Source organism: Trichomonas vaginalis, chromosome IV, assembly GCF_026262505.1.
Source record: "Trichomonas vaginalis G3 chromosome IV, whole genome shotgun sequence".
In the NCBI taxonomy this organism is placed as follows: domain Eukaryota; phylum Parabasalia; order Trichomonadida; family Trichomonadidae; genus Trichomonas; species Trichomonas vaginalis.
The window spans coordinates 29343957-29369337 of record NC_067206.1 but is presented as its reverse complement, the minus strand read 5'-3'; the positions used below and the strand labels follow the sequence as shown (position 1 = coordinate 29369337).

General features: G+C 36.7%; 14 protein-coding genes and 6 pseudogenes across 20 annotated transcripts, besides 1 other annotated feature; 8 read left to right on the top strand and 12 right to left on the bottom strand.

The window, feature by feature from the left end:
* Nucleotides 1-164: 164 nt before the first annotated feature.
* On the bottom strand, nucleotides 165-794 carry TVAGG3_0190080 (uncharacterized protein; the record flags this gene model as incomplete). The annotated part of the gene is made up of 1 exon (XM_051225938.1): nucleotides 165-794. A coding segment is annotated over one exon (630 nt), but the record flags the coding sequence as incomplete, so codon positions are not given.
* A 455-nt stretch (nucleotides 795-1249) lies between these two features.
* Nucleotides 1250-18855: a mobile genetic element.
* Nucleotides 1442-2221, top strand: TVAGG3_0190070 (phage tail repeat-like family; the record flags this gene model as incomplete). The annotated part of the gene is made up of 1 exon (XM_051225937.1): nucleotides 1442-2221. A coding segment is annotated over one exon (780 nt), but the record flags the coding sequence as incomplete, so codon positions are not given.
* On the top strand, nucleotides 4138-4362 carry TVAGG3_0190060 (phage tail repeat-like family; the record flags this gene model as incomplete). The annotated part of the gene is made up of 1 exon (XM_051225936.1): nucleotides 4138-4362. The coding sequence occupies one exon, from the start codon at nucleotides 4138-4140 to the stop codon at nucleotides 4360-4362; it is 225 nt and encodes a 74-aa protein (XP_051110922.1).
* Nucleotides 6542-6802, bottom strand: TVAGG3_0190050 (annotated as a pseudogene). Its single transcript has one exon. A coding segment is annotated over exon 1 (261 nt).
* Nucleotides 6833-7096, top strand: TVAGG3_0190040 (uncharacterized protein; the record flags this gene model as incomplete). The annotated part of the gene is made up of 1 exon (XM_051225935.1): nucleotides 6833-7096. One exon carries the CDS (start codon nucleotides 6833-6835, stop codon nucleotides 7094-7096), a length of 264 nt encoding a protein of 87 aa, XP_051110921.1.
* On the bottom strand, nucleotides 7872-8456 carry TVAGG3_0190030 (uncharacterized protein; the record flags this gene model as incomplete). The annotated part of the gene is made up of 1 exon (XM_051225934.1): nucleotides 7872-8456. The coding sequence occupies one exon, from the start codon at nucleotides 8454-8456 to the stop codon at nucleotides 7872-7874; it is 585 nt and encodes a 194-aa protein (XP_051110920.1).
* TVAGG3_0190020 (uncharacterized protein) lies at nucleotides 8483-8872 on the bottom strand (the record flags this gene model as incomplete). The annotated part of the gene is made up of 1 exon (XM_051225933.1): nucleotides 8483-8872. The coding sequence occupies one exon, from the start codon at nucleotides 8870-8872 to the stop codon at nucleotides 8483-8485; it is 390 nt and encodes a 129-aa protein (XP_051110919.1).
* Nucleotides 9170-9443, top strand: TVAGG3_0190010 (annotated as a pseudogene). Its single transcript has one exon. A coding segment is annotated over exon 1 (274 nt).
* Nucleotides 9619-9726, top strand: TVAGG3_0190000 (uncharacterized protein; the record flags this gene model as incomplete). Its single annotated transcript, XM_001291851.1, has 1 exon — nucleotides 9619-9726. A coding segment is annotated over one exon (108 nt), but the record flags the coding sequence as incomplete, so codon positions are not given.
* Nucleotides 9756-9956, bottom strand: TVAGG3_0189990 (uncharacterized protein; the record flags this gene model as incomplete). The annotated part of the gene is made up of 1 exon (XM_051225932.1): nucleotides 9756-9956. The coding sequence occupies one exon, from the start codon at nucleotides 9954-9956 to the stop codon at nucleotides 9756-9758; it is 201 nt and encodes a 66-aa protein (XP_051110918.1).
* TVAGG3_0189980 (KilA, N-terminal/APSES-type HTH, DNA-binding family) lies at nucleotides 10509-11348 on the top strand (the record flags this gene model as incomplete). The annotated part of the gene is made up of 1 exon (XM_001280940.1): nucleotides 10509-11348. One exon carries the CDS (start codon nucleotides 10509-10511, stop codon nucleotides 11346-11348), a length of 840 nt encoding a protein of 279 aa, XP_001280941.1.
* On the bottom strand, nucleotides 11365-12239 carry TVAGG3_0189970 (annotated as a pseudogene). The gene has a single exon. A coding segment is annotated over exon 1 (875 nt).
* Nucleotides 12276-12732, top strand: TVAGG3_0189960 (annotated as a pseudogene). Its single transcript has one exon. A coding segment is annotated over exon 1 (457 nt).
* On the bottom strand, nucleotides 12749-13168 carry TVAGG3_0189950 (protein of unknown function, DUF4108 family; the record flags this gene model as incomplete). The annotated part of the gene is made up of 1 exon (XM_051225931.1): nucleotides 12749-13168. One exon carries the CDS (start codon nucleotides 13166-13168, stop codon nucleotides 12749-12751), a length of 420 nt encoding a protein of 139 aa, XP_051110917.1.
* On the bottom strand, nucleotides 13995-14443 carry TVAGG3_0189940 (uncharacterized protein; the record flags this gene model as incomplete). The annotated part of the gene is made up of 1 exon (XM_051225930.1): nucleotides 13995-14443. A coding segment is annotated over one exon (449 nt), but the record flags the coding sequence as incomplete, so codon positions are not given.
* TVAGG3_0189930 lies at nucleotides 14473-15260 on the bottom strand (annotated as a pseudogene). The gene has a single exon. A coding segment is annotated over exon 1 (788 nt).
* TVAGG3_0189920 (protein of unknown function, DUF4106 family) lies at nucleotides 16440-17442 on the bottom strand (the record flags this gene model as incomplete). The annotated part of the gene is made up of 1 exon (XM_051225929.1): nucleotides 16440-17442. A coding segment is annotated over one exon (1003 nt), but the record flags the coding sequence as incomplete, so codon positions are not given.
* On the bottom strand, nucleotides 17501-17784 carry TVAGG3_0189910 (uncharacterized protein; the record flags this gene model as incomplete). The annotated part of the gene is made up of 1 exon (XM_051225928.1): nucleotides 17501-17784. A coding segment is annotated over one exon (284 nt), but the record flags the coding sequence as incomplete, so codon positions are not given.
* Nucleotides 18856-20017: 1162 nt separating the features above from the next.
* Nucleotides 20018-20996, bottom strand: TVAGG3_0189890 (annotated as a pseudogene). Its single transcript has one exon. A coding segment is annotated over exon 1 (979 nt).
* Nucleotides 20997-22229: 1233 nt separating this feature from the next.
* Nucleotides 22230-23174, top strand: TVAGG3_0189880 (attachment subunit-related family; the record flags this gene model as incomplete). The annotated part of the gene is made up of 1 exon (XM_051225927.1): nucleotides 22230-23174. The coding sequence occupies one exon, from the start codon at nucleotides 22230-22232 to the stop codon at nucleotides 23172-23174; it is 945 nt and encodes a 314-aa protein (XP_051110913.1).
* Between the last annotated feature and the right edge of the window lie 2207 nt (nucleotides 23175-25381).

Here is a 25381-nt window from a genome sequence, read left to right as displayed (position 1 = left end):
GTATAATGGAATTATTCTTTTTCTTCCATCTGTAGTAAACCATACTTGAAAGTCTGAAATACTTCCACTTGGTGGTTCGTATAACTTTGTAGGTTTTTCGTAAAAGTCATTTGCCAAGCATAAGAAAGAGTTTTTGGGCGCCAGAAAAAATAAGAAGCATGAACAATAATAGCAGCTGGGTCGAAAACATTTTCATATGTTCCATTAGGGTTTTCGACTTCATAAAAGTCTGGGTGTACTGGATATGCTGCAGGCTGATTTAACATCCTCATAAATCTATACCATGCCAAGTTGTTATATTTTGTAGAAATATAAACGTTTTCTCCAAGGTCTTCTATTCTATTGATTTTAACAGTTGCATTTTTCCTGTCATAAATAATATCGAGATGGTACTCTCCCTCGTCAATGTTATACTGTTTTGCATATTCGAGATAGATATCGTTTATTTTTTCTTGAAAAGCTTGAAGAGTTGTTTCTAAGTTTACAAGCAAACTAACTTGTAAAAGTTTTCCCTGTTCAAATTTCTCATACATACGTTTTTCTTTGTTATAGTATCGAACTTCAAAACCGACCGTAAATGGGAAACCATGTATGGCTTCTGAAATGAACTTCATTCTACGAAAGCCAATAGCTTTTGTGACAGATGGGTCTCTTAGCCATCTTAATGGGTAGTCAAAACGATAGCCTTCATGCTTTACGGTCTCTGTCTCAAACTTTTGACCGACATTAGTAAAAAGTTCATCTAATGGTTTAGTTGTAGCAACTCTTGAATTTTCTTTTTCTATTGAAAGCATATTTTATCTAGAATAAAAATGTCGAAAGATATTGCTTCCATGAGAGAAATACAACACAACCGACAACTCATTATGCAAGCTCTAAATAAGAACACAACAAACTTTTCAAACTATTCTAAGATATCTGAGTCATTGAAAGAAGGAAACTTAAAACTGACATTAAACCCAATGACAGATGAGTTTCTGTTTCAAGACAAGAAGAACCATACTGTCTGTATAAATCCAACAAAAGGAACTTTAAACGAGAAACCTATAAATGAACTTCTTTTGAAAGCAGATGTTGACAACAAAGCTGACAAAGAATATGTAGACGATGCAATAGCAAAAGAAGAAGAAAGAGCTAACAATGCTTATGCAACAAAAGAACATACTCATCCTGAACTAGCAGACAAAACATATGTTGACAATAAAATGTCAAGTGAAGTGACAAGAGCTGAAAACAAATATTCTAAAAGGACTCATACACACTCTATATCTGAAATAACAGACTTAAACGTTAGCCTTGAAAATAAGGTAGATAAGGACTTATGGCTAGTGTGTTAGTGAAGAAGGCGGATAAGGAATATGTGGATGAAAAAGATAAAGAAATTATAGAAAGGGTTGACTGGTACCATGAACGGACATCAAAGATTTTAAAAACTAAAGCCGATACAGGATGGGTTTCAGGATGTTTAGACCTTAAAGCAGATAAAACTTATGTTAACGATGAGTTAGAGAAGAAAGCAGACAAGAACCATACACATACAAGTTTTACAACTGTTGCTATAGAAAGTATTGAAGGAACGGTTGAAGAAACTGGTGGGGATGCAATATATTGTAAACCTCCTAACTTTCCACAAGGTTTAACATCGGATGACGACATAACGACGATGAGAAACATTAGATGTAAAGATGTTTATGTCATGAAGGATGAACATAATATTAAATTCACTGCTCAAGATTTATATGACAAGAAAGCAGACAAAACAGAGCTTCAAACATTAAAGACAGAAATGCTTCAAACATTATATCCTATAGGCTCTATTTATACGTCAATGAACTCTACTAGACCAGAAACAGTTCTGGGTTTTGGAACTTGGACTCAAATAGTCGACAGGTTTTTGTATTGTGCAAACTCTTCAAAGGAAACAGGTGGAAGTAAAACGATTTCAGGTGAAAATTTACCTGCACATAGTCACTACATAGATTTAAGTACATCTCAAGCGGGTTGGCATAAGCATAGATATTGGGATTGGTCAGCAATGACAAAAGGTAAAGGATATGATGTTAAAGACAACGTTAAGTTTGCTATAGATTGTTACTGGAGTAACACTGAGGGAGGAGGAAACCATACACATCGCGTTACAGGATATACGCAAACAACGGGACAAAGTAAAGACTACATGCCACCTTACATGACAGTTTACGCATGGTATAGAAATGCTTAGTCGTCATTTTCAACTTCTTTAGCATATTCGTCAGGAGTTGTCTTATATTTGTTAGGAACTGTCTTTGAAAGTATACCACCTTGAACTTTGACAAGTTTGAAACGAGGTCTGACAATAGTAGTTTTATCTTCTGCTTGCAGTGTGTACATTTTGCCATGTTTGCCTAAAACTTCATAATATTCTCTTGTATACTTTCTTCTATTTTTACGAACACGAATGTGAGTACCTGTCGGGTTCCCATTGTTGTCATAGTCAATAGTATTTTCATATGGGTCGCGTTTAGGTATTTCTATTTTTACTTTGTCACCTTTCTGAAGTTTGAAGCCCGGCATTCTTCTTGTTTGTCTCTTTTGACTAAATTATTAAATATATAGTCTTTCTCTAAGTCAGGGTTGTTTTTCATTTCTTCGGGGGAATGGTTTCCCAAACCTTTTTGTTTACGGTTATTGTAAATATTTAAAACTTGTCTCATCTTTGCCTGGGAGAAGTGTCTATATTTGTCGTCATATGACATTTCATTTGCTTCACCACCTTGTGGTTGGTTTAAGTCTCTTAACATTTTTATACAACCGTCAATGACACCAAGAGCAGAATGGTTTTGGTCGACAATGAAATATTGGTTTACATTTTTTGAACGCAGATAGTTTTTAATATCATCTGTTGAAAGAACTTTCAAAGTCAGATGTCAGTTTTGTTGGATGGTATTTGTCAACGAATATTGTCAAAGCAGTTTTCACATCTAAAATATTTTTGGACCATAATGGTATGGCTTCACAGTATCTTGTGTTTTGACCAACAAATATTAACCAGTATGGTGGTCCATCTTCTCTATACCTCGGAATGTTTTCCAAGATATCCATAAACCAAGCATTTGGTGTTGAACTAAAGATTTTTATCATGAGTGCTTTCTTTGTTGCCTTAGAAACATAGGGGTCCTTGTTTGGATTCGTCATTTTTACCCTGTAAGAAATGGGTTTATTTGGCGCATTAGCAGGAGTTGCATCCAGATTTTTGCCCGCAGTGGGAACAATAGCCAGAGGTGTATTTGGAGTTGGAAGGAAGATTTTGAGTACATTAGGTATACTGAAAGAGAAAGCACAACCTATTATACAAACTGTACAGAAAGGTTGGGATGTAGCACGAGATGCAACAAATCTTATTCCAAATCCTGAACAAGAGGAAAAGTTCAAGGATGGATGGACAATGTAGGAAGACAAGCAGGAAACTATTATAACAAAGCAAATGACTACTATAACCAAGCAGGACACTATATGGACCAAGGTGAAAGATTCTTTAACAGAGGATATAACCATGCACAACAATGGGTAAACAATAACCAACCTCAACCGCCTCAAACGTGGGAATGTAAAGTTTTTTACTGAGATGAAATGAACAATACAGCATTGAGACAAATGAGTTCAAGATGGATTTGTCGACTTCCAGCAGTTACACCACGTGTTTGTCAAGTTCTTCCTATACCTCAGGAAGTTTTAGACCGACTTAAAAAACCTAAACAACCAGTTGAAAAAAACCAAACTAAAATTTTTTACTGAGATGAAATGACCGAAGAAGTTGAAACGGTAGATTTGACACCACAAACAAAAAGTTCAGAACCATTGTCAAAACCTGTCAAAGAACTTACAGATGAGAGAAAAATTCAATAATAGAAAGTGCCAGGTCTGAAATACAAACCCCAACTATAAAGTCACTTTTCATAGAAATGGAACGGCTAGTATCTCAAAAAAGAAACAGACTCTCACAAATAAAATATTGAAGTCTGAAGGAGCTTTCGAGACAACAGATGAAAAGTTTACTTCACTGACCAACAGTTCATTATAGAACATCTCATTGACTTAGAGTCGAAATATTCTAAACTTTACAACAAACACAAAAAGTTGAAAGGAAAACAAAAACAAATGGCATATGATATTTATGAAGATGTTGACGACACAACTGTTCCTGCAGGTGAGGTAAAGTCAGAGGAACCGAAAAGTGACGAAAAACCGATAGAAGAAGAGAAACCAAAAACTGAAGATAAACCAAAACCAAAGTTTAGTTTGGAAACTAAACCAAGTCAACCTTCATTAGCTGGTATGGGTTGGCGTCAAAGACTTATGGCAGCAGGCGGTTATGTAAAGTAAAGAAAAAATATTTTTTTATTTTTATAAAAATGCCCCCATATAGAATGGATAGAAGGTCTGCTAGAATAAAAGCAGAGTTGCAAAGATATGGTTGGAGAGTTTCGAGAAGTTTAAATATAGGAAGGGAAGACCCAAAAGTCTATGACAAAACTGGCTGGTCTGACCTACGAAATGATTTGGAAACAGCACGTGCAATTATCCAAACAGACTAGAGAGGTTAGAAGAAGAACGTCTTATGGACATGCCTTTCGATGTTAGTGAAACCTCAAGTTGAAGGACACGACGGCTTTGCCAGATCTACTGGAAACATGACGAACAATTGCATCCTTGAGAAGGAAAAAGGAAAAGTGAAGACGCACATGCTCCCATGGAAAGAACAAGATATGCATATGAGAAGTATCGTGAAGTTAGAAGTCAAATTACATCTGGTCGAACCTTTACAGTAAACTTTGACGAAGGAAAGAACAAAGAAGGCTTCATGGGTGTACTTGCTGCAATTCAAGATGGAAATAAGAAAGGATACAATCTCAGATTGACCATAACAGATTTGGATGGTCACATTTACTATGCAAATGGCAATGAACAAAACAGCTGCAAAACTTCTTGACGCTTCAAGACTACAAAGAGAGAACAAATGGTTGACTCCGACTCAGACATTTTGAATACAATTGAAGGAATTGCAAGTGTCAAGTTCGAATGTACCAAACCTAACCCTCAAGCAGTCAGACAACATGCTGGATACTTCCCGTTCATAAATAAGTCTGACATTGACTTGACAAGGTATGGAATTTACAATTCAATTGAAACAATTGTCAATGAACCTTGCATTCTTACATGTCTCAGGAACTCTGGTCTTGTTACAGATGAGAAGATGAAGTATCTTGAGTCATGTGTGAAGACAAGGTACATTCTCAGAGGTCAATTGGCAAAAATTGCACCGTTGGCAAATGTCAATATCCGAGTCAACATACCTACAGCTAAAGGTTCTTCACATGACGACTATGTTGTTGAGTTCAATTTACCATGGTTGAAGATTGCAATTGTCCACAACCACTTTCATGTTGAACGAAAGTCTTACAAACCCATGTTCGGAAAAGGCAAGTGCAACATTGTCAGAGCTGTAAACATTCTTTTCGAGAAAGGTTTGTTGGAACCAATTCCAGATGACAAGCTGACAGAAACTTTTGTACCAAAAGACGAAACAAACTTTTCACTGTTAGCAAGACCAAAAGTTGTTCCAGACAAAGTTCTAGTACAAAAGAAGTACACAATTCCAAAAGGAGTTGGATTGTTCGGATACCAACCTGAACCAGAAGAACTTCCAATGAGGTTGCAAGAACTTCAAGATGCTATAAACAAACTTCCATTGAGACATCCAATTGACGTCAAATTGTATTGGAGAGCATCTGAGTTAGGTCAGAAGGTTTTATATGAAACAGGTTGCTTCGACGATGTTTATGAGATAACAGGAGAAGTTTCTCAGAAGATAAGAGACTCACTTGAATTTCCACAAACTGGACCAATTGGTTGCGACAAGTTCGACTCAGATGAAAAGATATACTATGTCGACCTTAACGCTGCATACATGAGGTTTGTCCAATATATTCCGACTGGAATTCCAAACGAAGATGGTGAGTTCCCGGGAAGGAACTATACAGTTGGAAAAGTCATACAACAACTGTATGATATTAGGAAAGCTTCAAACCCCAAACTTGCAATGACACTCAAATTGCTTATGAATTCGACATGGGGATATTCCATTAAGAAACCTCAAGAGATGAAGAGTAAACATTATGAGAAGGTCGACAACTTTGTTGAAAGGTTTTCTCCTTTTGTTTTGAAGTACGAATTCACTCAAGGTCAAAGTGGCTTAGTAACCACATTAAAACCTATTGTCGAACATTGGTCTTACCCTCAGTTCGCAAAGGCAGTCCTTGACAACTACAACAAATTCTTCTCCGAAGTCAAATCCAAAGTGAAGGTTTACTATGAGAACATTGACGCACTCATGACGAACGAAGAAGGGTACAACAAACTCATTGAAATGGGATGGTCGGTGAAAAGATGGGCTGTTTGCTAGATAAGGTATTTTCCGAAGTTCATGTCCTCTCCAAGCGTAAGTACTGGGGCATACTTGAAGACGGCACAGAAATAAAACATTGCATGAAGTAAAAAATTTTTATTCGAATTTGAATTAAAATGTGGGAATTCTTGGGAACGGGAAAGGCTTATTTACTTGAGGAACAGGTAAAGGTGGTGGAGGTGGAGGTGGTGGCAACCAGTCCATTTTATATTCCTTCCTAGCTAATTTCCGTTTAATTTCATGGTCGCCCTCGGAGTCTTTGAATCGGACAGGTCGAGTTACACCATTCTTGGTCTCAAACTCATATATAACCTGTTTGTCTGTATTTTCGTCGACTATGGCACGAGACACAAACATTGACCAAACGGACAAAAAGTGTCATTTCGGATGGTCACGCAGCCAATCGCATTCGAGCACTTCGAAGAAGCCTTACGTTCCAAGGGAGAGGGTGTCTGGTGCAAGGCAGAGGTCATGAAACTCTACGAGCAGTACATCCTCAATGCCTGGGAGGACAAATCGTCCTTGGATTGGCAATTCTACCAACTCCTCTGGGACGACCTCCTACGCAACTGGGATAACGAAAGAGCCCAATTCAAAGGTCGGGAACTAATTTTGCAAATTACCCTTAATTTAACATACTTATCCAAATAAACACCTAAATTTACTTGGGGTTTCCCCCTAAAATAAAATTTTTTACTCTTAGAACCACTCGAGGTTCTCCTTACGGTTGTTGAGCTTGTCACCGTCAATGTGTCTGACCCTCGACTTCTTGCCTGGATTTGGAACCCATTGAATTGCGACAAGCTTGCCCATGGAGATTGAACCGTGATTCCGAAGGTTAAGGTTCAAGTGTCCCAAGTTGTTGAGGACTGGGGTAAGAACCTTGCCTGTCTCCTTGTTGCGGATTTGGTATGGGTAGGGTTGGGAAATTTCGTAAGCGTCATCGGCAACAAGGGTTGCCCAAACTTCCTTTTCTTCGTGTTTCTCTTCTTCTTCTTCCTCTTCTTCCTCTTCTTCCTCTTCTTTGATAATACCTTCGGCAATTCTGTGTTCACGAAGTACGGTGTTGCATGTTCTGTCCTTTCCGAGTACCTTCCAGATGGCGTCTATCTCTTCGAAGAAACGGTAGATGAGTCTGGCAAGGTCTCGGTTTTCTCTCTCGTAATTGCGCAAGGTTTCCGTGAAATCGTTCAGGCATTTCTCATTGGAAGCTTGGTTCATGAGGACATCGGCTTTGAGATTGGTCATCTCTGTCATAAGACTACTTTGGAGAGTCTTAATGGTGTTTGTCAGATGAGCTTTCAATTGGGCAATTTGAATTTGAACTGGGCGCTTGTCTGGCAACCTTGAAAGGACATCTGCTATTGTGTTCGGCTTCGGTGCTTGTTCGGACATCGAAAAATGAAGTGGTTTGAGAATGGCGGTTTTACTTCAAAAAGCTTGTTATGACAGTTATGTCATACAACAAGTTTAAAATAATATCTTGTTCTTCTTCTGAACGTTTGTTGTCTCTTCCGATAAAAGTTTGGAACATGAGAACCAAAAAACGTTTTTTGAGATTGCGGAAGAGTTCAGGCAAACGTTCATATTCTGGATATGTTGGGAGCAGTTCAAAACATCTGAGCTGACTTTCGGACAAAATTGGGACAATGTCAGAAAATTCATCTTTGGTCGGACTGCTTGAAGGTAAGTCCCTTACATGTAAGTAGCTCTGGTAAAGTCTTCTCATTTCTGCTAACTTTTGGAGTATAGCTTCGTAGTTTAGAAGTTTTAATTTTAATTGTCTTATTCCACTCTTGACATCTAAACGGTAACTATCCATGAGGTCAAGAGTAGCTTTGGTAGCTTTAAGTGGAGCTATCTGTTCCTTGACTCCTGCAATTTTGGTTGCAATTGTGATTTGAGCTCCTTCAAGTTCGCCGTCTATGTCGTTCTCAACGCCTTCAACCATAGCTTGAAACTCTTCATCGGTCCATTGAGATTGGTGTGGGACGAATTTAACTTGCTTCATTCAAAAAATGAAAAAAATGTTTTTACTCAAAACGTTAAGGTTGACTGAACTGGTTGGATGTCGCCTTCACAGGTTATGTAGAACGGCTGACCCGAGAAGTGAAGGAGAGACTGAATTGCCAATTTCATATGGGGTAGGGGGTTCTCCTTGTTTGGTATTTTTATCCAAGGACGTTTGTTTAGGAACTTAACAAGAGTTTCTCTTTTGGCGTCCTTTATGCCATCGTAGGCTGTCCCGTCTGGTATTTGAATTGGAATTCCAGTCGAAGTCTCGAGCTGAAGTGTAGACCTTCCAGAAATAGTGGTGAACTTGACCTTGGGCTTCATTACCCTGCGCAAGTACTGCTTAACAACTTCATTTATCTCTATAAGGTAAATTGCCTCGTCAAATCCTTCTGGCATTCCGAGTCCTTCCATCCGACAGGAAAATATTTTCCCGACAACTGGAAAAAATTTTCCGGACAAAGGGAAAAATTTTTCCTTCCGACAGGAAGAACTCTTCCAGTTGTCCGTCCGTAAACCATTCAAATTTTCGAAAATTGAGAACTTTTTGGTCGAACTTCAGAAAAAGTTTTTTCTTCCAACAGAAAAAGTTCTTCCTTCCGACAGGAAAAGTTCTTCCTTCCAACAGAAAAAGTTCTTCCTTCCGACAGGAAAATATTTTCCATCCGACAGGACACAAACGAATGTCCCACGTACCACCAACCGAGTCCATTCCCAAACCAGAGGAACCGAAAGCTGCAGAACCACAACAGTCTCCTCAGCAACCTCAGTTCCAGCAAGTACCTCCGATTTACTACCAATTTCCACCTCAAGGTTACTACCCACCACAAGGCTTCCCGAACTACCCTCCTCAGCCTATGCCTTACTTCCCCAACCCTTGGATGTTCCAGCAAGCTCCACCCCAGCAATTCCAATCTCAATCCAAATCGAAGAGAGACCAAGAGTTCGAAGAAGGTCTGAACCGCTTACGCAAAGAGTATGCTACTACCCCAATGGAAGACGACAGGCTTTCAGTATCTTCCCTCAAATCGACCGATTCGACTCGTACCACAGATTCGGTCAAAGACAGAGACGACTACCTCAAGCAGTCTGAGAGACTCTTCATCCTACAACCATTTACAGTTGGAGCTCTCAAGAACATGCGCAATTACGAAGGTCAGACACCAGCTGGAGACCGCAAAACAGACGTACTCGCAAGAGCCGTCCAGCTCGTCAAAACAAAGACTGAGATAGTCGACTTCATACTTGCAGCTTGCCCTTACAAGTAAAAAAAATAAACAATTACGAGTTAAACTTTTTATTCTTTCTTTTCTGAGTTGTTTAGAGCTGGTTTCTCTTGTAGGAACCTTTCGTACTCTTCCATGGTCATGTAATTGCGAATTTTGTACGCAATTCCAGGTTCGTTGTTTTTGAACCTTACGTATGTAACGCTTCCATCCTCCTCAGGGAAGTAAGCTGCTAACATCTGACCAAGTTTTCTCGGTGACTCGGAGCTCATTAAAAATGTCACTTTTTAAACGTTAAGTTTTTAGTCTTATTTTACCCTTTGTTTACCCTTTGTTTGTCAAGGTAGTATTGGAGTGCAATTTCTCCAAATTCTCTGTGTCGGAGTTCTTCAGCATTTTCCAAGGTGTACCTGGAGAACTCAAAAAAGTTGTCAAGAAGATACTGCCATGCTGCTCTTCTGAGTTCGTCGGTATTTTGGAAGTGTTGCACCTTCGAGTCTTCGGACATGAAAAAATGACACTTTTTCTATTAAACCGTTTTGGCATTTCTCATGAGTGAGTATAGTTCTGCCGAACCATTGGAAGAGAAGAAGTACCCTTGCTGGCAAAAGACAAAAATAACGTTTACCATGTGAAACGTTTATAAAATAACTGGGGTAGAAATGAGGTGAAAAAACAGGTGAAAAAACAGGTGAAATCTCACCTCTTCACCTAAATTATATTTTTATTGAATTCAACACAAAAATCATGAATTTCCTTAAGATAGAAAAAATAAGGTTAGTTTTATTTTTATTTATTTTTTTATCCGGAATATAAAGACAGATATGTCAACAACAGAGAACACAACAACAGTTATAGTCCATGAAGCTATAAATGAAGAATATGAGTACATACAGTTTAACAAACAACTCCGTCTCATTCGTTCAGTCAAAGACGATATGTACCAAATGCAAAGTATTTTGACAGCATGTTTTGCTCCAGATACTAAGCTTCCTAAAGACTGGTTTAGGAACCAAAGCACTATTGAACTATTAAATGAAGCTGAAAATTCGACTACGAGAAATCCCGTAGTCGCAAAAACTCGAGTGGGAGAAAAACCCCAGTCGCCAAAACTCTATGAAAATCGTGAAAAATTGCCAAACGGTTTGAGAGGATATTATGTACATAGACTTCTTGTAAATGCTGTTGCAATGTGGGCTTCGCCTCGTTATGCATGGCATGTTTACAGACTTCTTGACGAAATTCATAGACAAGAACGTGAAGAGCTAGAGAACAAGCTTGAAGCAAAAGACAAAAACATTCAGAAAAGAATACCACGTTCGGTACCAAAAGGAAAGGAAAAGAACTATAAGTATATGATTTATACTGAAGAGATGGAAAATGAAGAAGATAAAGATATGGTTATGTTGCATTTAGTCAGAAGAAACAACAAAAGCTTTTACGACCTTGCTAAGATTTACAAATCTGACAGAAATTGGTTCTATCGTGAAAACTTACCGATTTCAATGACCCCAAATGAAGATGTGAAACAAATAGTTCAAGATACGTTACCTCAAACACACTATGATATGAAAGGTTGTACAATACTTACCTTCAAAGAAGATTTGCCATTGTTAAAGGAAAAAATAACAGAGTATTTTGACAACTTCAAACAAGCAGAGTAAATGAACTCTTTATTTTTCAAGCTTGACTTTTTACAATTTGAACTTTGTTCGCGTAGATATGAATTCTGAAAGAAGTATGAGGGTCTTGTATGACTTTGTACTTCTCCCAGAGTTCATGTCTGTCAAACTTACCTGCCATGGACTCTTTCATAAGTTCCATGAAATCGTCTTCGGACAATCCGGGGAAAAGTACAATGTCAGTAAGTATTCTTTTAACATCCTTACTTAAACTCTTTGCTGTCTGTACACAAATGACAACTGAGATGTTAAAGTGTCTGAGCTTCTTAAGAATTCGACACATATCTTGTTCTCTATTCTTTAACAAAGGATGAGATGCAAAGTCGTCTAAAATAAGAAGACACCTATGAGGGTAAGTCTTCCAATCGTAAGATTGCAATTTCTTCGAAATGTATTCTATCTCTTTCTGTTTGTTTCTGAAGTGGTGTTTGTCTAATATTCTCTGCATTTCCTCATTTGGGTCTTTAAACTTCGAATTTATATACTCATTTATAGCATTGTACTTCAAAACCCTTCTTTGGTACTTCTTTATCCAATCTAACAACTCAGAGTCTTTTATACATACTAACTTAGACTTCTTTATAATATCTTTGAACGAATTGACGGTTTGGTCAAATTGACCAGAAGTACTACAAATGACAACTAACTCATAGAATGGGTTCTCTCATCTAGTTCTTGTTGTTGTGCAGCCATTTTAAGATAAGTGAAAGTCTTACCCGACCCAGGTGGTGCAATTAGACCTGTTATACCATTCTGAGCAAATAAGAACTTGTCATGTATAGGTTTTATCTGAGCATTTTCTAACTTTCTCTTGTTCTTGTTTAAAACATTCTCAAATTTTTTGTCAATGTCAGCAAACTTTTTTTCTAACATATTTTTAGAAAAATTAAAATTTTTATCTTTTAGAAAATGTCTAGCGATTTTGCTATCTATATTCGAGACAAGCTTTTCGACAGCAAAACATCTGTCGACCATAAAATCTTACATAGTGTAAACAAGAAAGGTGAATTTGTTCTAAAGTTTCTGTTTCTGGGAATATGACAAGAACCATAAAACATTACAAAGAGCAGTCTTAAAATTTGTCAATGACAGACTTGTTGACAGAGATGACGCCGATTGGAAAGATGAAGTCCAACAAAAGTTCTTAGAATGCAAAGAAGACACATGCGCTGTTCTTGAAGATGAAATAGAAAACAGAATAGATGAGCTATTAAAGGACAAAGAACTTTTACATAGATATGGTTCTGAGAAATTTGACATATCTCCACCAGAGAAGAAGAAGAAGAAAGAAAAGAAAGAGAAAAAAGTAGAAGAAGAGAAGAAAGAACCTGAACCAGTTCCAGAGAAAAAGAAATTTGACATGTAAAAATAAAATTTTATTTTTAGAACATTTCTGGGTCAATGTCAATGTTCTCTTCCTCTTTAGGAGCAAACACTGGCTTAGACTCTAAAATCTTTTTACCCAATTTACCTTGAACTTCTACAACTTTAGACTCATAATATTCATAGTCGTCTGTCTTCTTTGGTTCATAAGGTATAACAAGTTTGTATGCTTTGCCTTCTTTAAGGTTTGAAAACCTTCTGTCAAAACTTTCTTTGACTGCTAACAAACCTTCTATGTCTAAGTCTTCAAATTTCGCACCATTTTTAGTCACAATAGCAAACTTAACTGGTTCGATGTTCCAAACTTTGCTGAATGAAGACTTTTCAAAATGGTAGAAGTAAACATTCAAATATGTGAATGGGTCTAGTTCTTCTTTAAGTCCTGACATGTACTTGTTTACTGAGATGAATTTTGCCATCTTTTCTATCGGATAAAAAAATATTTTTTTTTTAAAATTTACTCATAAAAATTTTTCTTTGTATATACACCATTCTGTACGTCTAAAAGACTTTTGACATTTGCCAAGAATGTTCGTTTAGACGCTGTCATATAACCATATTCTTGACAATATTGTTTATACGAATCGTACAATGACCTTTCATCTAAACACTCAAAGTCAGTTTCATCTATGAACAGTTCATATACACTCTTGTTTGCTTCTAACAATGTTTGTCTCTCTTCGGTATGTGGAATTTGTCTTGGATTGAACTTAAATATCTAATGTCATAAAATATGAGAAACAAGTGGTTGTAAAAGTCAGATGTCAAAGTTTCTGCTAAGTCGTCAAAATATTCTGTATCTTGCATATGAGAATCTGACGTTCTGACAACTACATATCTTCTGTCAGAACTTTCTAACTTCATCGGAACAGCATTGTTTGAAACCATAATGAAGTTTTGCAACATTTTCACAAACTCTTTGGTCTTTATACTTTTCTTTCAACAACTCCAACTTTGTCTTATAAGACTCTTCAAAGCATCTGAGTTCAAAACTTTTGTGTGTATCTATACTTTGAAGTTCATTGCAAACTATAAGTTTCATATTCTCTATTTGAGGAGTTAAACTTGCCACAGATGTTTTTCTAAGTTTGTCATATTCGGATTCGAAAACCTTCTAACAGTTTGCACAAAATATCTGTAAAGAAAGTATTCTTACCAGTTCCTTGTTTTCCAATTATAATGAGAGCAGTTTCATTTTTAGCACTTGGATGTTGTAAGATATTTGCAAACCAACATAAGATATACTCATAGACTCTTTCGTTTCCATTGCATATAATTTCTTTGACATGGTCTAACCAAGCTTCTATAATATTTTCTTTCCATTCTACTTGTTCATATTTATATCCAGTGAAGATAGAATAGAAGTTTGGAGAAGGTGTATAAAACTTTATACCTCGAACTGAAAAATCTTCTAACTTTGACAATAAGATATCCCAAGCATCTAACATCTTCATTCCAACTTGTACAACTTTTATTTTCTTAAGTTTCTGTCTACATTCTTGTTCTGAAACTATTGTCGCTTTAGGTTTGTTAAAGACTACATCCCATTCTTTCATGACATAACATTCTGGGGCAGAGTCGACATAAATGACTAAACGTTTCAAATTCTCGACTGCTTTGTTATAGTCTCTAAATGGACACATATTTCTGAATGCTTGGAAGTCATAAAAATCTGAAACATCTATTCTGTACATTTTTATAAAAATAAAAAAAATATTTTTTTTTATTCTTGACTTTGTTGTTGCATTTGTTGTTCTTGAGCTATTTGTTGTTGAAGTTGTTCTTGTAATACAATACTTTCACCAGTTGCATCTTCCAATTCGAAACTTTCTGCCGTCATTGACAAATACATAGGACATAAAAGTTTTACAGGAACAAAGTTTGCGTCAACTAATGTCAACGTTATACTTGCCAAAGTGTTTGAGTTCACTAAGGTTGAAAATTCTGCATTCGAATGAACAATAGGCAAACCAGCAGAGAAAGTATTGTTTATACGCATAAGTATCTTTTGGTCATAATAGTTTCTGTCGACATTCGAATAACACTTTGAACCTAAGTTTGAAACAATATATAAGATTGGTGTGCTTAATGTCAATGGAATAGACATTCCTTGTATGACACCTTTTCCTGTTATAGGAAACTGTTGGTAGTAAAAACCAGAAATAAGTTTTGTATTATAGCTCATATCGTTTATAGTAAACTCAGTCGGACATCCAAACATAATGAAACCTGCTCTAGTTGCAGCACATGTTACACCCGTACTTAAAGTATTAAATAAGTCAACAAAACCTGTTGGTGGTATATCTGAGTAAGTATCTTCAAAGGAGTATTTTTTACCATTCACAACAATAAAGTCTTCTGGTGTCAAAAGAGCAAAACAGGCTTTAGTCGTCATTGTGTTTAAGTTAGTTTACAATACCGTCCTTGAGGACTTTGTAAGTTTGTTGTTATAGAATTATATGACTCAGGGTTTTTAGTCGTAATAGTATAAACCATTATATCTTCTGCCATTTACTTAGCAAATAAATTTTAATGAAATGTTGTGGTCGTCAAATATTTTTATGACGTCTGGGAAACTATACTTTAAGTTCAACGTTTCACCTCCTTTCATAACGTATATCTTGTCAATGACATTATATGAAACACCACAGCAACTAATGTCGGGTTCTATTTCTTTGATGTTTATATCGTCTGCCTCTGTCAAAAGTTTCAATAGTTCTTTCAAAACTTCATGAGGTGCAATGACATATGAGTTCACTTTTACAGGGTTGTGTTCGACCAAGTTCGAAGTTAACATTATACCTAAAGCTTGACAAATCTTCTCCTGAGTTTGAAGTTTGTCTTTCAGTTGTTGGTAGTCGTTTCGAATATCTGCAACAGAACTTAAGTCTCTGCTAACTTCAGGATATGTTGGTTGTTCTTTTACAGGAACAATTGTTATACCATCTTCGTCTTCGTATGGTTTCCCCACTTCAACATCTCTGTCTTTGACATTGACAATAACACTTTGACTGTTTGTTTGAGTTGGTGAATTTAACTTCACATCTGCCACCGCCATTAAACCTTTTGAAACACTTACGCTTCTATTTTTCGGAAATGACATTTTACTTAGAATAAAAAGATGGACGTATTCGAGTATCTCTTCGAATTGAAGCAAACAAAGTTTACACACACAAACAATACAAATACATTGACAGAATAGTTCTTTACACAAACAATGGTAAATGTTATAGAATAGCATATTTGCTGAACCAAAATATTTCATAAAGCAAAGAAAGTTGGTATAACTGAAATGGTGAAAGTTCTTGACGTTGACAAAAATATAACAACAAAACTTACAGATATTTCTAAAGGTAAGTTTATCTTACAATATTATGTCAAAACTGGCGTACTGTCAATATTTGACGGAGAGAAGTCAGTTCAAGAACAACTTACTGACCTGCTGCCAAAATCTGCTCGATGGAAGCTGTCGTTATGCCAATCTGAGGAGCCCCAGCAGGTTTCATCGAACGAATCTTCAAAAGAGCATCTTCCGTGAAAAGTGCTATTGGTTTTGTAAACTTCTTTGCTCTCATTCATCTGGACCGTCTCTGTCACCAGTATATTGTATTTGTACAGTACCAACAGTTGAAATACCACCCATAAAGTCTTCTGAGTCAGCAAATGGAATGCCAAGCCAAAAGTTTGAACGGTCTCCATTTGTATATTGAGTTTTTTGACCTCCTGTATGAGTCCATACTTTCACATATGGCATAATAGAACTTTGCATTTCAGGGTTAATGGTTGTTGTGAAGTTGTTGTTAAAGTTCATAGCATCTAATGTCAAGTTGTATGACCTCATATCCTCAACTGTAGAATATTCTTCTCTTGGATAATATTTGCCATCTATGTTTATATGATATTTAATACCGGGGTTGTAGAAACAAGAATAGTCATTTATAGTTCGTCTGAACAGTACAAACATAGTATCTGCATGTTTCATTGCAGTTGTTAAAGCAATATCTGTTCTTGCACCTGGGTCAGCACTTTGGTTTCCAACTTCACCTGCAAAGTCTTTGACAGATATTTGGTGTATAGGGAACATAAGTGGAACTGCAATATATTTGGCAGCTAAAGCATTTGAAATATCTGGGTCCAACATATAGACTGCAAGTCTGCTTTCTATTCTCTTGCATTCAAACTTTTCGCATGTAAACTTAACTGGGTCCCAAGCAGTTCCAGCAGCATTGAAATAATAGTTTACTTCATTGTTGAAGTTTGAGAAACCAAAGTCTAAGTCAACTTTGTCTTTGCAAAAGTCACAGAACTTGGCTCCACCAGTTCCAGCTACAGTAATGCTGAATGGGTCTTGTGTTGGTGCAATGACTAAGTTATTTTTGCTTGGAGTAAGTTCGATAGAAATTTTTCCTGCCCAGTTTGGCAAGTATCTTAAAAACCTGAAGATGAGGAAAGATGACAAAGGAACTCTAAGTTTCAGTTTTACTTTAGTGGCAGCAGTTCCATCTGAACCAGAAAGGTTAACATAAACTCCTGGAACGTTAGGGTCAAGTCTTCTTATTTTCTCAATATTTGCATACTGGTCTGTTTGTTCTCTAGCTTGTGGTTGTACTGAGTTTCTCAAAGCGAACCATTCATAGTTTGCCCATGTTACTGTTTGAACTAAGTCAGAGTTAGAATATATCTTATATCCCATGAAAACTTCTGGAGCATATTGGTATCCGACATAGAAAATTCCATTGCAACCTTTCTTGTCAGACAACTTGGCAGAAGGTTTTATTTCAATGTCTTGTTCCACGTATAAGAATGAGTTGTCAATAGAAATAATATGAAACCTGTCGCAAGCAATATCTACTGTTGTTGAAGAACCTTCTCCAAACTCACCTACGTTTCCATAAGAAACAGCAGTTGTATATTCGTAAGTTCCAGGAACTATTTCTGACCTTCTAATGGCATTGTCGCATTCGTTATACCATTCGGAAACATTTCCGTTCATGGCATCCAAAACTGTTGGCGTTATATTCTGAGCGGCGTACATTTCATATGGGTAAAAATATAGAATAGTTGGATTTATATCATAATAGAACCCACTCGACCAAGCTTTACTTTCTTCCTGACTGAGTTTTTAACTCTTCTTTTTCCTTCATTGCCACTACTTTCACTAGATGAAGTTACTTCTTCACTACTTTCACTTTGTTCTACTCTTCTCTTCTTTGGTGTCGCTTTTGGTAACTTGCCCTCTGCTTCAAGTTGTTGCATCTTTGCCTCATGTTCACCTAGTATGTTGTAAATTTCCATGTCCTTTTTGCCTTTGGGCTCTGGTCGCCCATCTCAGGTAACCTATATCCTAGAAAGATTTTGTCATAGTTTGTATTTGAGTCTTCGCGTATTGTTTGCATGACTCTTTCCTGAGTTTCCGGTTCAAGCTCTTCAAACAGAGCTTGTCCATATGGAATAAGCTCGTTTCCAAATATATGTTTTTGTAGCCATTCTGGTTTTCTTTCCATGTTACCAATAATATCTTTTGTGAATGGGAAAGCTTTTACCCAATGTTTCAGTCTTGCGTCATTTATTTCTGTAGTTGGTTTTATTTTGTCAAGGAACATGTTTTTCAATACTAACATTTCATTTGGTACTGTCCATTTGAGTTTTCTTAAATATTCATCCCTTCTCGTTCATTGTCTGCAAAGTAAGTTTTTATGACATTTTGCAAACTTTCGTTTGCAAGGTCATGTACAATAGGTTCTCTCCTTCTATCTCCCTAACTTTCTTTCTAAACTCTTCACCAAATATACCATCTCTATGGTTCTGTGTAGTTCTTTGAGATAAATGTTTTAGAACGTCAGGTGTTATATTTCCATCAGCCATGTTCATTTCATACTGGTCCAAAAATATCTGCATCTTTCATATCTTTCAATGGCATTAAAGCCGCGCTGAAAATACCAGCTATATCTGGTTCACCATTCACTTCCATTGCGTCTACAACTTCTTGGAATTGTGGTTGTAAGTTTATGAACCACCTATCCGGATTAGCTTTATGACCCCATCTCATTGTAGTTCCATAGTCTGCAGAAACAAAAGTAGGTTTGTTTCCATATTGGTTAGGTTCTGAATGAACTTTAAACAATGTTTCATTTCTATATGTTTTGTTGAAATTTAACCTTTTATTTTCACCGAGTTCAGCCAAAGATTGAACGTATATGGTCGTAAGTAAAAAGGATTGTTGTATTTGCGTACACTTTCTTTCAGTTCTTCCATTCTATGCTGAATATTTTCATCTGATGTTGGAGTCTTTTGTATGTCGGCGAACATTTTTCGATATTCTTCTACTATGTCAGCTGAATTTTTCTTAGACTCTTGGAAAGATTCCATATTCTCCGCATACTCTTGTTGAGGGTCAAGATTTTTTCGGCTGTTCCAAATCTTCATCTAGTTCTGTGAAGTTAGTTTCCAAAGGAGGGACTTGTTCGTTTCCTTCAGGCTCTTCTAGCTGTTGTTGCTGAACTATTTCTTCCATGTCTGGTTGTATCTGAACTTCTTCCTGTGAGTTTCTTGTACCTCATCTGCTGGCATTTCATATATTCCGAGACCGTTTTTAACAAGTTCCCTATTTAAGCCATCCGCATTCATAACCCTTTCTTCTTTCGTTCCGTCTCTATTTTTTACGCGTTTCATGAAGATAGTTGAATTATCATTTATCTCTGACACCAAATATCTCGGAGTAAATTCAGTCATGTCATTTGGATGATATGCTATTAAATCATATCCCTTAGCGAGCTTGTATTTTCCAGGTTTGAAATTATATCCCATTTGGTGCTGAACCATAAAGCTAAATAGGTTTCGGGTCAGTATTTCCTTCCTTGAACTTTCTAATAGCTTCTTTTATATCTGTCACTAAAGTCAAGAGTATCTGGGTAACCATAGTCTTTTCCTTAAGCATTTTTAAGAATTCTTGGTTTCCTTGTTCTCTTACTTCTTTTATGTCCTTGCTCTGTTTGTGGTTGTTGTGTGCAGTGTTTTGAACTGTTGGTTGTGGTGCAGTGTTTTGAACTGTTGGTTGTGGTGCTGGATTTTGAACTGTTGGTTGTGGTGCAGTGTTTTGAACTGTTGGTTGTGGTGCAGTGTTTTGAACTGTTGGTTGTTGTGTTGGTTTTGGTGCATGCTGTGTCTGTGTCCATGTGACGATGTAAATGTTTTAGGTAGTCCTGGTGCAGGTGCTTCTCTTGGAGGGTTTGGTGGTATATAAGTTCCACTAGCTAGTATATAAGTTCCACAGCTGGTATATAAGTTCACCAGCTGGCACATATGTTCCATCTGCAGCATAATGTCCTACCTGACTTTTCGTTTTAAGAAAGCATTTACTAGGTCTGTTTTGGTCTGTTGTAACTCTTTTTCTTGACTTTCCACAACAGTTGCTCTAACGGCGTCATAGGCACTTTGAACTGCCTGTCTCGTTGCTGCATCTGTTATTTTCGTCATATTTTGTGCTACTTCTCTTAACTCGTTGTCGAAACCTTCAGACTTCAGTTTCTTTCCAGATGAGAAGTCGTTCACTAGTTTCACCTTACTATGAAGAGCTTCGAAGGCGTTCTTAAAGTCAGCATTCATTAAAGCTTCATTTGAACTGTCTTCATCCGCTTGTATTTTTGTCCTTATTGACCCTATAAGTTGGGCTGCTTTAGCGTTGGCTTGGGCATCTAACCAGTCATTATTAGCTTTTATATATTCTGCGCTTTTCATTGCCTTTTGCATGGCTGCGTCGTTATTTTTACTTTCTTGTGCTAAGTTTTCATACTGTACGGTTTGGTTTTGCAACTGTAAAAGTTTTTCTGCCTTTACATTTGCTTCAACTTCTTTTTTATACTCATCGCTATCCATATATGTCTTCAGGGCTTTTTGTTTTATTTCTTCATCTTTCAGTACTTTATATTGAGTAGTATGGTTTTTCAAATTTATAACATCTTGTTCCATTTTTGCTACTTCTGCTGCTTTTTCTGACACTTTTTTCGCATATTCCTCTGTACTTAGTTCTTTCAGTTGTTCTTCTTTCTTCTTTTTCTCTACGTTTAACTCATTGAGTTTCTTTGTGTGTCTGTCATATTCTAGTTTCTTTTCGTTTTCACTTATTTGTTTCTGTATGTCTATGTTTGACTTTTTGACATCTGTTATTTGATTTTTGAGTGAACTCAAATTCATTTGACTTTGAGGGTTATAAGCTGTTCCGTCTGCAGCTCCACCATAGCCTGCCATTTTCGCTAAAAGTGCCGCTCTTAAACCTCCACTCTGTGCACCATAACTCGGTTTAAAAGCATAGGGTTGCTTGACATTTGTTGCAACATAGTGGGGTCATTCATAATTTGTTGTTGCAACTGTTGTTGTGGTGTCAGTTTTACTATTGGATGTTTCAATGCTCCTTCCTCTTACGTATATTCTTACGTAGCTTACGTGGCATTTTAAGTGAAGTAAAAAACGGTTTTTGACAGATGTTTATATGACACTTTTTGTTCAGCACAAAAAACTACTCGGTCAAAGTGTTGTCAGTTTTGTAAAATAACCGTCCTATCTCATTCTATAAGGGGAAAAGGCTTCTCAAAGTATACTTCCTTGGAACGCCTGTAACTTTTCCTGTAGCGACGATAGACCCTTACTTGTCCGGACAAAGTTATACTATTTTGAGTGCTCTACAAAAAAGTCAACGGCGACGACTCTCAAAAACCGTTGTGTAAAAAGTTTTACCGTTTGACAAAAAAGTATATATAGAAAACAAAAAACGTTTATAGTTCATTCGATATTTGAGATGGAACGGTTTTCCAACGGTAACTATTAAATAAAATAAAAAAATAGAGGGGGTTACCGTTGACGAAAACGGTTTATTTTAAACTTTTCTATGAGTAGTCCGAAAAAAACAGTTCATTTTTCATAATGGAAGGAAGAAAAAATGTCGCAAACAATTCGTCGACTACCTCTGCAGTTAAAGTTCCTACAACTTATGTCTCACCATTCTCAAAACCCTTACGACCTCCTATAATACCAAAGCAACTTCCTCATACAATTGCAAACAATTCGTCGACTACCTCTGCAGTTAAAGTTCCTACAACTTATGTCTCACCATTCTCAAAACCCTTACGACCTCCTATAATACCAAAGCAACTTCCTCATACAATTGCAAACAATTCGTCGACTACCTCTGCAGTTAAAGTTCCTACAACTTATGTCTCACCATTCTCAAAACCCTTACGACCTCCTATAATACCAAAGCAACTTCCTCATACAATTGCAAACAAATTGTCCAACAATTTGAGTTCTTCTTCTCAAAACACAACAGATACAGTTGTCCAAACAGCACCAGAACAAGTTTCACATAGTTCTACAATTGCAAACAAATTGTCCAACAATTTGAGTTCTTCTTCTCAAAACACAACAGATACAGTTGTCCAAACAGCACCAGAACAAGTTTCACATAGTTCTACAATTCAAGACAAATTGTCCAACAATTTGAGTTCTTCTTCTTCTCAAAACACAACAGAAACATCTGAAACAGATTTACAACCAGCACCAGAACAAGTTTCACATAGTTCTACAAGTATGTTAACAAGAGCACAATTTCAAGATTTAATTTCTCTTGAACAATATTCGAGTAACGAAACACAAAGCGACGACTGTAACCTCTCGCTACCCGAATCCATTCAAAGAAAATACGCCATGAAAAGACTGAAATTGTTGTATAAACTTCTTAACAATTGGGGAGTCGAAGACAACTCAGATTATAGTGAAATGTTTAACAAAGTCATAGAATCTGTTAAACCAATTGAAAACGACATAAAAAATCCCGGTGTTCTTGTAGACCTTTTCGCCTCAAAATTACCAGTTACAACCAATCTAATAGCAACACAAGCTATAGAGCAATTTATTTTATGTTTTCCCAAGCAATATAGACAACACCTGAGGGAAACAAGAATAGGAAAATTTCAATTGGTGTATCCTACAACATACAACTATTACGAAGAAGCAAATGAATATGGAGAACTCTCATTCCATTTCACACTTTCAGTTCCTGAGGGGGAAGAAAAAGCAATCTATCATGTACAATCTCTTGCAGGATGTGAAGGAAAACCCCACATAATAACTACTGTTGCAATTGACAAACCTGCAAGAGTCGAAGACGATGTTTTGTTCGCGTCCATTGCTGGTTTTGGCATGGGAGAACCAATTCCAATTTCCCATTTCACAGAATACTCAGCACAACATTTTCAAAATGTAGAATTCGTGTTCTACGACCATCAAAAGTTCCTGCTAACAAAGCCAAAGAAACAATTTGTCTCAATATTTGTTGCTGGTCATGTGGCTGACAAAGAGCCATCAGATACTGACTATGAAGAAGAGGAGGAGGAAGAAGAAAACGATAGCGATGTCGCTCTTATCGAATAAAAACTTTAATTTCTTACTATATAATTTTTTAGTTCTCCTCTAGGTTTTTTAGGGGCTAGAAGGGGCGCAGCCCCTGGAAGCCCCACTACCTTTTTTTTTTTTTTTTTTTTTTTTTTATTTAAGTTGGCGTATCTTACGCCCTTCCAAAAATATGTATTAGAAAGATGACTTATAATTTCATAAATTATTTTGTCCCGACGGTTTGAGCAGTTGTCAGAATGGTTGCTTACACAATGCGTCAGCAAAATGTCGGTTTGGGTGCCCTTCTTGGCCTCCTGAGTACTCACCAAGATACACCCAGCTCCTGCAAAACACCTCCCCTAGGTGCGCATTACCTGACGGCATTATTTTGCAATTATTTCAAATTTTTTAGATGTCTTTTGTTAAAGTTTGTTAACTAAAGACTTGAAAACAGCTTACCGCTTCAAGCTGCTCTCTTCCCGGTTCCTCTGCCGCAATCTTCTGTTTGATTGTGCGCAAAGCTCTCCTCCTTGTGAACTTTGCCTGCCAGATACACCTGGGAGACAGCATTCGGACATCTTACCGCTTCAAGCTGCTCTCTTCCCGGTTCCTCTGCCGCAATCTTATGTCTGATTGTGCGCAAAGCTCTCCTCCTTGTGAACCATGGCTGATAGAAAGAACTGAAAGACAGGATAGGAGGAACATGCCGGTTCAAGTTAACTTGCAATATGCTTCTGATTAGTGATTTTAGATGAAAGATTAGCGAAATCGCATTTAATTTGGATAGAAGGATTCAATTTTATGAAGCAGGCTCGTAGGAAATATGCAGGAATAGCACAATCTTTTGCAATCACAACGCGATTGCAAAACTTCGACCGACAAGAGTGTATTGTGCACTCTTGTCGGTCTGCATGTCTCATTCCGGGAGACATTGTCACTGCATGTCTCCCAGAATGAGACAATCTTCTGCAATCAGAATGTGGTTGCAAAACTTTGACCGACAAGAGTGTATTGTGCACTCTTGTCGGTCTGCATGTCTCATTCCGGGAGACATTGTCACTGCATGTCTCCCAGAATGAGACAATCTTCCGCATTCATAACATGAATGCGGAAGTTTGACCAACAAGAGTGCACAATACACTCTTGTCGATCTAAATGTATCTTACAATCAAAGACACTTTCATACAATCTTTTCGAAGTTAAAAAAAAATTTAATTATTTCTTTCTTTTGTTTATTAAATCGCCTTACTCACGTACTAATCTCTTTTAGAGACTCTATCGAGCTATCCCCACATATAAACCTGTGACAATAATACATATTTACTCTCTTCATATTCTGATCTCATGACACATTATCGCAAAAACTATAATTATACAACACATCTCATAAAGTCTCATTTTAGCCCTATCTAAGCGTTCAAAACCTATTTTCCACACGTAATCTGATTCTTCTGGCTCCGCTGATTCGATTTCTGCTGTCAGATCGTGAAAATATGCATCACATAAAGAGATAAACACAACTCAAAATTATTGCTTTTTTTTCAAATTGTCTATTCATCCATCTTTACATATTTATTATCTCCTCCGTTCCCCCTCACAAATTCTTTTAATTTTCTGAATAATACGTATAATAAAATGAATATCTCAAAAACTAAAACACAAAATTAATGTTGGAAAATGACTAGATATAATCTGAACTTTTGAATTCATACATTTTTGGAAAAAAATGAATTTTCAAAAAAAGAGCTTATTTAGGAAGGAACCTGAAGAGAAATTTTAAGGAAAATATTAAGTTGTGCAATTTGCATTTATCTCTTTATGTGATGCATATTTTCACGATCTGACAGCAGAAATCGAATCAGCGGAGCCAGAAGAATCAGATTACGTGTGGAAAATAGGTTTTGAACGCTTAGATAGGGCTAAAATGAGACTTTATGAGATGTGTTGTATAATTATAGTTTTTGCGATAATGTGTCATGAGATCAGAATATGAAGAGAGTAAATATGTATTATTGTCACAGGTTTATATGTGGGGATAGCTCGATAGAGTCTCTAAAAGAGATTAGTACGTGAGTAAGGCGATTTAATAAACAAAAGAAAGAAATAATTAAATTTTTTTTTAACTTCGAAAAGATTGTATGAAAGTGTCTTTGATTGTAAGATACATTTAGATCGACAAGAGTGTATTGTGCACTCTTGTTGGTCAAACTTCCGCATTCAAGTTATGAATGCGGAAGATTGTCTCA